Below are 13,203 nucleotides of genomic sequence, written 5' to 3'. Positions count from 1 at the left end.
CAATAGTGATTCCTATGTTATAACTTAGCTATCAGCTTCTTCAGCTCGAGGAGCTACAGTTAGCACGGCTGCCAGTGATGCCAAGGAATGACTTGGACTTTCAGATGCAGAGGGGTCCTGCAATGTGCATGAATGGGCAAAACTCTTCACAGCTTTGGTCATAATTGGTGAAGGGTTAGTTCTTTCAACGCTGTTCTTCCTACTCCTACAACATCCTTCACTATTATATTCAGAAGATCTCATGTTCTAAACCCAAAGACATTCTATGATAGAATTCAAAGGACATTGAGATACAAAGCACCATGGTGGATGAAGCTAAGACTCTCTCCTTCTCCGTCATTTCCACTCAACCATCTATACAGCCCTGTATAGATGAGCTGCTGTGTAGTCTGCAGAAGAAACAAATGTACAAAGCAAGCAGTGAAGGCTCAAGAAATAACATTTTCCTAATTGCCTCAATCATCATTGTGACAGTTGCAACTACTCCAAGGGTTTCTGCCCACACAGAACAGAACCAGGACTGGACCCAGTGGAAGCCAATCCATTCAGACCCAGAAGTACTACTTCAGACAACCACAAGGACGGCTGGTAATGAGCTATGTACATATCATTAACGATACTTTCTCTCAAAGCTTATGATGCTGTGAAGGTCAAACCTTTGGATCAGATGGGAAAATTAATTAACGTCTCATTATAAATCTTAGTAAACTTTCCACACAGGAGTCATTTATCAATCATACTTCTTGGACATAAGGTATTTTATGTCACTTTACTGTAAAAATGAATATATCTGAATGGTTTATGGTCCTCTCTCTGACAAAGTGGCTATTTGGGAATAGTAAGTAATACCAAAGAAATTTGTACCTGTTCATTTTCTCTTGGGACAGATTAGTGAAATCACTCAGATTTATTGAGAGTAAGTACTCAGAAGTAATGCTTAGGCATAGGACCAGCAGATAGATAACATGTACTTTAGTAGAAGAAAAGGATTATTAAAGACTATTTGATTAAAAGTCACAGTGTACTTAACCATCATTGCGACAGATATAGACAGAAACAGCACCAGTGCTCATGGAGAAAATTGGACCCCGGAACCACAGCCTCCTTTCAATAACCATGAGTATCAGGATGAAGAGGAGAACCCACATGCTACAAGCACAAGTAAGAAGGATGATGCACTAAAGTTCTGGTACCCAAGTTATCAGCGATATTGTTTAGCCATTAGCTACACCTTTTGGGTCAGCACAGAATATTTATCTGCAAGCCTGAAAGAGACCATTTTTAAAAATAAGGAAGAAAGATACAAGTTGTCAGAATTTCCAAGAGACAAGAATGCTTGCAAAGTAGATGTGAGATGCTGGTTTTGTGTTAATGGTTCCTAAGGGTTCTGTTTTGGTAGCTGCTGTGTGTTTTTGGAGATGTGTGATGTGAGCGTGCACTTCAGGTATTTAGTGTGGGATCTGGGAGGAAAGCTTCATTGAATGGACAGTTCTTTAGAGTCTTCATCTTCCATGAAGCTCTGTGATACACTGTCTTTTACCACACTCTTTTCCTTGCTCGGTGGTAGAATTGAACACCTTCTGTCCTTGGTGAGAAGGCAGTGGCTCCTATGTTCTCTTTTTTAATTATAAGCTACCCTTCTTTTGTTTAAAACACTTAGGGCAAGTTGGGAAAGGTTCGGATGCTCTTACTGTTCTTTCTACTTATAGATAAATATATCAAGTTTTTCAAAAAACAATCTCATGTTTCACCAATGGATTGTGAACCTAGGACAAGAAAACAAAGAAAAGAAAAGAGGGAAATGTACTCATCTTTCAACTATATCTCAGAGAAATCCCTAATAATTTGGAATACAACTGATCCTTGAGATGACATCTTATAGCACTTTTAAAGTTATAACTCAGACACCATTTTTATACACTTGAAAATTCTTAAAGGGGAATATAAGAAACAGCTACTTAGAAACCTAAGAAGCTTAGAATTTCCCAGTTTTATGGATGTGTTCACAGAGAGTCAAGGAAACAGTTTAGATCTGAGGTAATAAGTCCTGGACATTGTACTGAATGTCTGACAAACATCTATTCTACACCCCAGTAAAGTTGATATATGCATAAATCTTAAGGGTTGAATTAATCAAGAAGTAGACTGTTGAGAAAAAAGAATAAAGAGGAAACAGATGTCTCTTAGGACTCAGACCCATCCCAGTCTCCTCCATGACCTATCAGAAATCTTATCAATTACTGTAAAACATTTGCTCTTTTAGAAGAATGCTAATTGAGAAACTTGGAATTAATGTATCTAATGTCAAAATATGGTGGTCAAGGGATATCCTTACTAAGAAAATTTGAGAATCCAGATACAGTTAACAAAAAGAAGTTATCATCAGTGTTTGCAAAAAATCCACATGACTTCATTGAGGGGGACATTACAACTAGAAAAGATTCAGCACTTATGGTATACAGTGGAAGTAATCTGTTTTACTAACATTCCTGACTCTTCTGAAATAGATAGGGCATGGTTGGGCACTTGAATGATCATTATAGTTATATGAGAGATGATAATGTGAATGTAGACATATGTGTAAGCTTGTGAGCACACATGTGTGCTTAATGACTTAAAATAATAGAAAATAACTTAAGATTTTGGACCTTTCTCCCTTTGGACAATCAGTTAATCCCCAAAATGGATTGGAAAATATAAAAGCAAAATTAGCACGAGTCCCATCTAAAAACCATATTGCTATTACAAAGTCACACATACCATTTTCTAAGATAATGATGTAGAGTGAATTTTGTTAAGACACAAAGTTCATTTCGTTTGGCAATTTATAGGCTTTAGTTTGCCTGTTGAATCAGAAGTTGGCCATGAGCTGTTATAGATGAAAATGTCAGTGGCTTTCTGACTTTTCCAGGAAGCACCCTGATGGGATTTGATCCCAGTCATCTCGGCTTTTAAAAACAATGCTTGAAAGGTTAAGCCTGTCTGATACTGTTATTATTTATATAATTCCCCAACTGGATAGAATCGGTTTTTCTTCCACTTAATTAGCTTTGTTAAGAAGAGAGTTTAGCAATTAAAAATGTCCCTAGACAATCACATAGTAGATCAGTGTTGTAACATCCCGGGCATCCAGACAGCGTGCATGCCAGCCAGCCATTTCTGCTGAGTGTTATTATAGGTTATGCAGTCTGTTTGCAAATGTCTACTATTACAATAGTGTTGTGAGTTGTTATATAACATGTTTTCTCCTGCAAAATCACCCAAACACGGAGATTATTCTTCCAACAGAAGCTCTCTTCATCAGAATATATAAAGTCATAGACAATATTAATTCAGGAATAATACTGAGAGTTCATAATTCACAGGTTAGCATCTAGTCCTGACTTTGTGCTACTCTGGGTACATGATTTTCAGAAAATAAAACTTGTTTTCCCATCTGAAAAATTAACAGGTTGCACGTTGCATTTCTAGAATCTACCTTTCAGAATATTAGTAACTGGTTACTATTCTCTCTCTCTCTCTCTCTCTCTCTCTCTCTATATATATATATATATATATATATATATATATATATATATATATATATACATGTATGTATGTATATGTCTATCTATCTATCTATCTATCTATCTATCTATCTATCTATCTATCTATCTATCTATCTATCATCTACCTTTCTATTTCTACCTGTAATGTAGAAAGACATATCAGAGGGTTTGTTAAGAAACTGGACAATATGACTCATCATCATCATTCTCCTCTCGCCTGGGCAGCTCCTAATAGTACAGCAGAAGAAGCAGCTACCCGGCAGGAGAAGTGGTTTGAGAATGAATGGCAGGGGAAGAACCCCCCTACCCCAAGTGAAGACTCCCATGTGACAGAAGGGACAACTGGTAATGGAGGGTTTCGCAATGTGGGTGGAAACTACCTTCTGAGTTCAATGCTGGACATTGAAGATATTGCACAAAAAGACACTGAAGGAAGTGGTCTATTTCTTAATACATTATGTTGAAGTAAACACAATTCCAGAATCTAAATGCTCCTAAAAAGCTACCTAGCCAGGCCTAGATAGAAGCACGCAAAAGAAATAGTCTATATGAGCGTCTTTCATATCTAATTTGCGGTATCAGTGAGACAATGACAGAGCTCCTATCCAATTAAAATCCCCTTTCTGCTTTGTAAAAGTCATTCACTAAATAACAAGACTCTGCCTTTTCCTTATATTTATGTGAATCAATAGGCTTATAAAAATGTTATCAAAAACCTAGAGTTGGGGGATTAGATCCATGCATTACAATAAAAAAGACACCTAGGTGATGTCATCAAATCTTTTGTTCTTACCTGTTTCTTATATATCTCCTCGAATGTACTACTGTTTAATCACGTTTACAAATAAGCCATCTTCTCTATTCTGCAACTGTGGGGTTGTGGGAATCAGGCTTAAATCTTATCATTTCTGAAGGATGCTGGATGATAACATGTCTCTGCAAGCTCCGGTGCATGATTCTTTTGTCTGGATGATTAAGCATTGGGATTCTCCCTGCTCGGCAAAGTGTGTGAATTCCATGTTATCACTTGGTATAAGTGGGAAATAGCTCCGTGTTTCCATCTGCAATATAGAATCTGATGCATAATTTCTTTGCAGTGCATGGCAACTTATAAACGAATCACTAGTAGAACAGCGGGTGTGGTGACTAGCTCCCTGGTGTGTTTAATTCTAAGGGATTATTCTATTGTAATCTTTCTTCCTATACTTCTACAGTGGCACAGAATGGAACAAAGGCATAAACCATGTGCCCACATGCCATTTGTCATTGTTAGAAGACAATGCTTCTAATGGATTCCATCTGTGCTTTTTCGATGAGCACCACTTTCATGCTCATCACTTGGGAAGCTGTTACCTTTTGTCGTCTGTATATCACCGCCTGCAGTGGGATATGCTTGTCTCAGAGTGACATCATGCACTTGAGCTCTTACACCTCCTTCTTTAGGAGCATGTGTCGAGAATTACTTCATCTTCCCTTGACGCCTATAACTCATTCTCTATCCATCACAGCACTTGTGAATGCTATGCTACCTCCAGCTCACATGCTGGTGACCAAGAAAACAAGCATAAATGAAGTCAAACCTGGGAGCCATCCTAAACTGATGCAGCTCCTGGTCCTCAGAACTAGCAAGCTATTTATTCCCATTATCATCTTTATAGAATAAAGTCTTTTTTTAAAAGTCAGTTTATATATCCCTGACTAAATTCCAATTAACATTTTGACAATTGTTTGAACTGCATGGTCACAACAGCCTCGGCCCACAACAGCCATCCAAGTCAAAGAATAACAACACAGAGTCAAGAGGATGTTTCCTGGACAGATTTCTTCGACCCAATCTCACATCCAATGGGACAAGGTCATCAAACAGAAGGCAAGGGTAATACCCTCTGAGATGGTTTTAATGTATTGTGCTTCTTATAATCAACTAAGTGCCTTTTCCTTTTGAAATGTGCCATTGATTTTTAGTCCAGTCTACTTTTGTAAGCATCTTCATGTTTCTTCAACAATAAGTTTGTTGATACAAGTTGGTAAGGAGTGGATATGCGCATCCATCTACATGCAAAGTGTTATTTGGTGAGTGAAGAATTTGGCAGAGAGATTAAAAGACAGTCAGTCTTAGGCTGACAAGAGTAGAAGTTATTTCTCCTAAGGGAGAGGTGGGTCGTTTCTTACTTTAAGGTGGTCTTACAACATAGCCCAAGCTGGTCTTCAATTCTTGATGATCCTCCTGCCTCAGTCTCCTGAGTGCTGGGATTGCATATACTATTATTCCTTTGAAGTCCAAAGATTTCAAAATAAACAATAAAGGACAGATTTAGTGACTATCTCCATTATAGATTCAGTGATAAATTTTGATTTTGGTAGAGAAATCCAAGTGGTTAAAAAAGTTGGTGAGTAGTTAATGTGAATAAAGAACTTAATGACTCAGAAAACTTTAAAGCTACTTCTTCTTGCCTCATTTTGAGAAAATGTGGTATTAAAGAATGATTTAGACCATTCGTGGCCCTTCTAGAATGGCTGTGAATTTATTGAATAGAGAACACATACACAAGACAAGCACAGCTAAACAATTTAAAAAGAGCAAAAAAAATATGAGTTCTAGTTTGTCAACAAAGAAAGGTTGTAAATTATTTAACTATTTTTTTATATTTAAGAGCAAATTTCATTTACTGTGACAGCAGCAGCCTGTTTGACAGAGATATCAAGAATTGTTAGCCAACAATTGTTTTGTATTCAACAAATGGAAGACTCTGTTTCTACTACACTCATGACAAAATATCCTTATCGCAGAAATGTAACATTCCAAAAATAAACAACAGAGGAGTAATTTTTTTCAGAGAAGTATATGCTCAAATATATGCTCTACATATATTTGAACTGAAATATATCCTGACAGCTCAGTGAATATATATCTCCACATCGGATAACTACAAAATTATATCCAAAGTAAAGCAATAACTCGTATAGTTTTCTTTTTTACAAATACTATCTTGTCCCAATAGTAGTGAACAGACAGTGTGAACAACCATGTATGGAGACAGACGATTCAATTTGTAAGGCATCATGGAGACACAAGGATGTGTTGTCCTCATTTACACTTGAGAAACACTTAAAAGTTAGCTGACAAAAGAAAACATTTACTAGCACAATACATCTGACACCATGAGTCATTAATAAACAGAAAAATTCATAGTGTCAATAATGAAATGAACACTAAAAACACTTAGAAGACCCCACACTTCCTGGAGACTATTAAAGAACAAAGGATTTAATGATTTTTTTTAGGGGGGGTAGGGGGGAAGGGACAAAAACCTGGGTAGTCAGTAAAAGGAAGTAAGGTGGAGAACTTTTTGAAATGGAGACTTCTGTGAGCTGATCCATAAAGGAAGAAAAGCCAAGCTGCATATACATCACTATGCCTGGACAAATGTGGCCTAAAAGGGACAAAAGTGTTTCAAAGGCCAGGCTGAGACTAGTACGTTAGGTTACGAAAGCACCACAGGCAAGACTGAGCACAGAGTTCTAAGTGCTTAGCTTCCGGGTGTGGGGGTCCAAAGAGACCCCTGGTTAAACAAAAACAAAGTAAAAGAACTCCAGGGTCATGATTAAGTTTCCAACATGATTGCATTCCATGAATAAATACATTTAAAAGAAAAAAAGAAAAGAAAAGAGAAGAAAAGAAAAAGAAAAAGATGTTAGGTCTCTAGGTAGTCCAAATCTCCAGAAATGAGTTCAAGCTGAATGACAGGAGGTTTTCTGGCAGTTAAATAAAAGCCAGCATTCCTTGGGAACTTTTGAGTTACCATTCAACAAAAGGAGCCATTTCCATTAACTCCTGGCAGAAAGGACATATGGCTCTCCACTGACATACGCTTGTGTCTACATAACAAAGCCCATGTTGGCCTCCAAGTACCTCTTACAACATTTCAAAGGCCACATCTCAGTCCTCTGGCCCTGCTCTCCCCGCAGCTACTCACCTTCCCAATTCCATGCTGTTCTCTACTGTTCCCACCCTTACTTACTCTGGCGATTCTGTTCCATTCTGTATCTCTTGCTGCCTTGCTATCTCCACCATTCTCTCCCACTCTCCCTCTTTTCTAGCCTTGATCATACCCAATCTGATGGCCATGCTCTGGGCTCTTCCAGATGCATCTGGATGCTCTCTCTCTCTCTCTCTCTCTCTCTCTCTCTCTCTCTCTCTCTCTCTCTCTCTCTCCAATCTTAACCATATCATGGATCTGTCATGTCAGCAGATCCTTTATTGTGCCTCCACACATACATAAGCTAGTTACTACTGCCATACATGATAGTTCTCTAAGAATTTTACTTATAAAAGGAAAAGTGAACAAGAGTGGCTACAGGCCCTCTCTAGACAAGGTCTTTTTCTGGCCAGGCATCCATTTGAAATTTTGATTGTGGGTAATTGGTCTTTGTTCTTTGAAATCTGGATAACAGAATCAGCCACACATTTTTCACCCACCCAAGGTGGGTGCCTGTATCACGGTGATTTCTTTCTACTGGAGTAAGTCAGCCAGAGGCAGTGGTGTGGGTGAATTGAGTAAATTGCAGAGTTAGCTGTATTGATGCTCTTTATGGGATTCTTGGTCCCTATTTCACTCTGAACTTGTTTCAGTCCAAGAAATCTGTGATAACCATTGGAAAAATCAGCCCTTTTAATTACTCTAGGGAGATTTTCACACCACTCAACACTATAATCAGAATTCCCAAGATGCTTCTTGCTTTTATTTATGGGAAGAATGATTCTTATTTGTCCATGGACACTCTCTGTTTTCTCCACCTAGGTATATTGGGTAATATGTTATCTATTTTCCGTGTTCATTTTGTGAAATAAAAACAAAGAGACAAGAAGTGAAACCACTGTCCATTTGAAAAATTTTATTAATATTGTTTTGTTTTGTTTGGCCTGGTGAGCAGATGACAAAATGATGCTTGTGTGTGTTATTTGTCTCCTTGTGTCTGACTGTACTTGTCTATCTTAGAATGAAGCAAGTCACACACAGATTGTGTTTCTGCCCCTTTGTAAAAACCATAGCCCCATTATGTGCTCCTGTAAATTCCTTTCAGACCAAGCAAAACAAACCAACAAATAAAGGTCATAGCTATCATCTAACTCTGCCCTGAAATGATAACCATGTATATCCCGTGATATTCTTGAAGAAAGAATAACTTATCCCAATTCTGGACATATGAGCCTATTCTTTCCCCTCGCTAGGCTGAATATAAACGTTAGTTGGCTATATGATATAAATGACCCTCAGGTCATTTCTCAGCATAAGGAATATGGCAATAACATCAATTTGATTCCTTCAGATACAGACTCCAGTCATAGTACAACCCTTCAGCCTACTGCAGCTCCAAATACCCATTTGATGGAAGACTTGAACAGGACAGGACCACTTTCAGTGACAACTCGTAAGGATAATGATACACAGCGCCTTTGTTGACCTGTCTATCTACGTCCCATCTGGTCAAGATGTTGCATCTGGTGGTGGAATGGTGGCAGTCTTTGCTAGGTGGCTTGGCTCAGCCAGGGTCTGAATCTGTTTTCATTGTTGGCCTTTCTTGTAGAGTGTCTTCTAATCTGTATTGACATTCATCCAAGGTCCACTCCAGTGTCAATGACTTTTTATTAACAAAAGATATGGAAATGACATTCATCTCTATTTTCCAGCTCTAACTAGTCATGTGACACTGAAGACCATCACTTGTAGAGTGGTGTCTTCATGTTTTAACTGACTCTTTTTGATTCCCACCCTTCTTCCAGGCCAGGCAGAAGAAATATTGTTTTCATGATTGTGTAAAGACATATGAGGGCCAGATCATTACAGTGAATAGGGAAATCACATTTAGCTTTCAGAGGAGGGGAGAGGCTTGTTGTTGATAATTGACCAAGGTGGCAGAGTCCCTGGAATCAAAAAGAACCATTTGCTAACATCTTTTCCTACCACTAAACATCTACTAAGAAGAAATATGAAAATTTTCATTCCCTTCATTTTCAACACATTTATAAAGATAGCCCAAGGATCAGCCTAAAGCCATTCATAAATTCTTGGCAGAATATCAAAGAAATCCCAAATTAAGAAAGCCTCATTTCACTGCTTGCTACACATAATGGACAGAGCCCTTCATAGGAGCCCTTTAGACATAGGAAAAAAGCCAGCAGGCATGTGTTGATTGTCATCAGTGTAAATAGCATGGTGTTGGACTTCAAAGGAAACATAAGGAAGCCTATACATGACCCTTGCCAATCCACGGCTTCCATTTCCGTTTTATGTTACTGTTGGCTTTTTTTTTTTTTTTTTTTTCTGATGTTGGCTTTGGGCTTTAGTGAATGTCTCTCTCCTGGTTATATTTGTTTGGTGGTGGACATGGCTGATGGGTGTGTTTTATGGGGCTTTTGCACCAGCACCTCAGAGGTCAGTGCCTTTCTTGGAAGAACACAAAAGAAGAGAACTCAAAACAGTCAAAGTGATTTCAGATATGGGCAATGATTCAATCTCAATTTCATACACATCACTGAAGGCCCTGTGTTTGACCAGGCAAGCCTTTCGTCAGTGCAGTGAAGAGAAACTCTGCTACAGGAGAGACCACAGCCCTACTGAAAAAGTAGTAACTCAAATGCAGTGCTCTCTAGAAGGGAATCATGCACTTCTGTATAAAATTACTCTGAATTTATTGATAGAGATGAGCCTTTTCTTTTGTGTTCACAGACACTACATAGCAATATTTTCCTTATAGTCTAACGTCTAGGCAATCTTTATGGTTGAGGGAAAACTGAAATTACAGCTCCGCTGTCCATGTCTCTGTGATCTTAGTTTCTGGGATGCTTGCTGCTGCTAGGTCAAGGTGGTCCAGGGATGGCAGGGTTTTGGTTTGAGCTTCAGATCAGAACTTCACTGAGAGGCAAAGAAGCTAACTAGGGACAAAATATAATTGTTCTGTAACTTTGTATCAAACGCAGATGATGAAAGGCACAAATATCATTCTCCCATTGTATCTGTCCATCTGATATTCTATAACTAGACTGTCCATGTAAGTCCATGTGTGGTGGTTTCTAATTAACAATGGCTTCATCCCTCATTGAAACAGCACAGAGTCATTCTCAGAACTTCTCTACATTACATGGAGAGCTGGAAGAAGATGAAAACCATCCAACAACTTCTATTCTGCCATCTAGCAGTAAGGATCATAAAGTCCAACTGGCTTTTAAGCAGAAATCAAGACGCTATGGGTACTTTGTGGTATCTTTGGTAGCGGTGCTTTGTGGTATCTTTGGTAGCGGTGCTTTGTGGTATCTTTGGTAGCGGTGCTTTGTAGATTCTTTGGTGGTGGTACTTTTGTGGTATGTTTGGTGGTGGTACATCTGTTGCCTGTTATACATTATTTTTTGATCAAAAGGTGTGTCTTGTGGTGGTCGCTGATTTTTCTGCTTTATAGATCTTTTAGAAGCCATTGTACATTAGGTACAAACTTTTCTGCTGAATTTTGAAGGTATTACTTTAGTAGCTTGGTTTAATAATGATTGTTTCTGTTAAGATTTCTTTGATATCCATTGAACTAATATTATTTCCAATTTGTCTTCTGGACCATAGCTCTGTGGTATTGGTGACTACGAAGAATGCCCTCCTAGCACAGAAAAGAAAATTTAAGTCAGTAGACTCAGGTTTTGTTGGATCTTGAACTTATAATTCCAGTTGCAGGCAGAGTGGTTTCATCTTTCCATCCAATGGTTTGTTTTTACCCCTTCCTCGGAGGTAGATCCACAGAAAAAGATCAAAAACCTGTAGTACCTGAGGTGACTTCAAAGTCACAATGGGATCACCACATACTCTTGATGACTTAGATAAATCTTGTAACAGGTGCCTCTTCTGTGTAGTAGGCAGTCACCCAAATCTCTTCTGTTGAGTGCCATCTGGCTGGTGTCTTACAAAACATAGTTTTCACTCAATACCATTTGCTTTTGGTCTTGGAGAACAAATAGAAAGATGTCTTGGCAACTTGACCTTCTGAAGACAAGCACACAGTGGGTGGTGACCTTACAGGTGTGGGCTTATCATTGACTCCACCTCCATGCAGCTAAGAGTGGCACTAAAGTTGCAAGAAGAGGCGAAAGTCTTCCCAGAGATACAACTACTTCTCTAGAAGGCTACTCCCTTCATTACCCAGACACAATGGAAAATGGGACTCACTTCCCAGTGACCCCTGCTAAGACTGAGGTCTTTGGAGAAACTGAAGTGACTCTTCCTACCGACTCCAGCTTTAATGTTGATGACTCCTTCCCAGGTAATTTACCTATTTGTTATCTGGCTTGCTTCTCTGGAGAAACAACAGCTATTTTCCTATTGTAGGGGATATTTTTTGTGCAGGCTGTGATTACATTACTTTGTGCCATGGGGATGGTTTTCATCATTGTCATCAATTATAGTGTCAGCAAACTTGGATTTGAGATAAAATAATGCCTCCATTTCCTGATGTAGCATCCTTTTTTGTGTGTGTAATGGTTCATATGGTAGATTTTCTTGCTTTGTCTTTTCTTCATTCTGTGTTATATTAACTTGAATCATGTGAAATTGATATTTTGATGGATGGAAATAGTTGAATATTAGCAATTTCATTTGATTCAGATAATATATTCTGCCTATTTAACAATGCTTTACTAAACATTCAAATTATATTCATATGCTGGTATCTTTGCTCTGAAATTACCTTTAATTGGTGATGGACTGGTTGGTTTTATTTTTGGTGATGAGGTGGTATATAAACCTTTTCTATTTGTGGTATGCTTCAAAGTTTATGATTTACTATTAATAAACTGAAATCCTCATTTTTATTGTAATAGTAAATATATGACTTACTCAGTTAAGTCTGACATGGACCTAGAACGAAACTTTTATCTCAAGGAAGCAATACTCTCTACTTCTCTTCTTTATTTCTTTGTTTGTGTTAAGAAACTAACGCTATAGAAAGGGAAATTGGAAAGGGATTTCTGTGGCTAAGAAACTAGATACCTCCTCCCATTAGTGCCTGTAATCTGGGTACCTCTTACCATTCAATCACTAACACAGTAAAGATGAAAAAGTTTAAATATAAATTTATACGTACATGCACATATACCTAATTTGTAGAAAGACCCTACCTCCTCCACTCTCCCAAAAGACAAAGATAAGAAAATGACGTCATGGAAATCCCATATGCAAAGCAAATGGCAATGGTGACATTCTGACTGATGGAGGGAGGGAAAATCCAGGCTGTTATATGCTTGGCACATTCCCTCTGGCTTCCCACTCTAGGGCTTCAAGAAAAGGTGCTTTAAAAATAGCAACTTCAGCAGTAATGGCAAGACCAAAACCCCCACACTCTGAAGGCTTTTGGTTATTGTCCTTATTAATAATCTTCTTTTCCTCATTAAAACCTCCAAGTGTTGTTAGATTCATGCAGAATGAGTGTCACAAATGTTCTCATGCTAGAATGGCCCCATCATGCTACTTAATGGATTTGTATTAAAATGACAATCTTAGACATAGTTTCTTAGGTGGTTTTCAGAGTCTAATTGTTATCAAGTAAAATACTTTCTACCAAATTAGTACTCCCATTTTCTGATCCCATCTGATCAATGTAGGAAAGGCAATGGTGC

General features: G+C 38.2%; 1 protein-coding gene across 8 annotated transcripts in view; it reads left to right on the top strand.

Annotated features, from left to right (window-relative positions):
* Positions 1 to 13,203, top strand: part of Cd44 (CD44 molecule (Indian blood group)) — an 89,481-nt gene that overhangs the window by 57,453 nt on the left and 18,825 nt on the right. For 2 of the 8 annotated variants that reach the window (XM_021191995.2, XM_021191997.2), the window contains 8 exons: positions 475 to 588; positions 1,045 to 1,161; positions 3,774 to 3,893; positions 4,683 to 4,685; positions 5,299 to 5,424; positions 8,880 to 8,981; positions 10,659 to 10,748; positions 11,646 to 11,852. The exons of 1 other annotated variant lie outside the window; for it this stretch is intronic. In XM_021191995.2, the coding sequence (XP_021047654.1) occupies positions 475 to 588; positions 1,045 to 1,161; positions 3,774 to 3,893; positions 4,683 to 4,685; positions 5,299 to 5,424; positions 8,880 to 8,981; positions 10,659 to 10,748; positions 11,646 to 11,852 (879 nt within the window). Of the gene's footprint in view, positions 1 to 474; positions 589 to 1,044; positions 1,162 to 3,764; positions 3,894 to 4,682; positions 4,686 to 5,298; positions 5,425 to 8,879; positions 8,982 to 10,658; positions 10,749 to 11,645; positions 11,853 to 13,203 lie in introns of all 8 variants that reach the window. 5 more of the 8 variants (XM_021191998.2, XM_021191994.1, XM_021191993.2 and 2 more) reach the window with 4 other exon arrangements.

Source organism: Mus pahari, chromosome 3 (assembly GCF_900095145.1).
Source record: "Mus pahari chromosome 3, PAHARI_EIJ_v1.1, whole genome shotgun sequence".
Lineage (NCBI taxonomy): Eukaryota > Metazoa > Chordata > Mammalia > Rodentia > Muridae > Mus > Mus pahari.
This window is presented reverse-complemented; position numbering and strand designations above follow the sequence as displayed.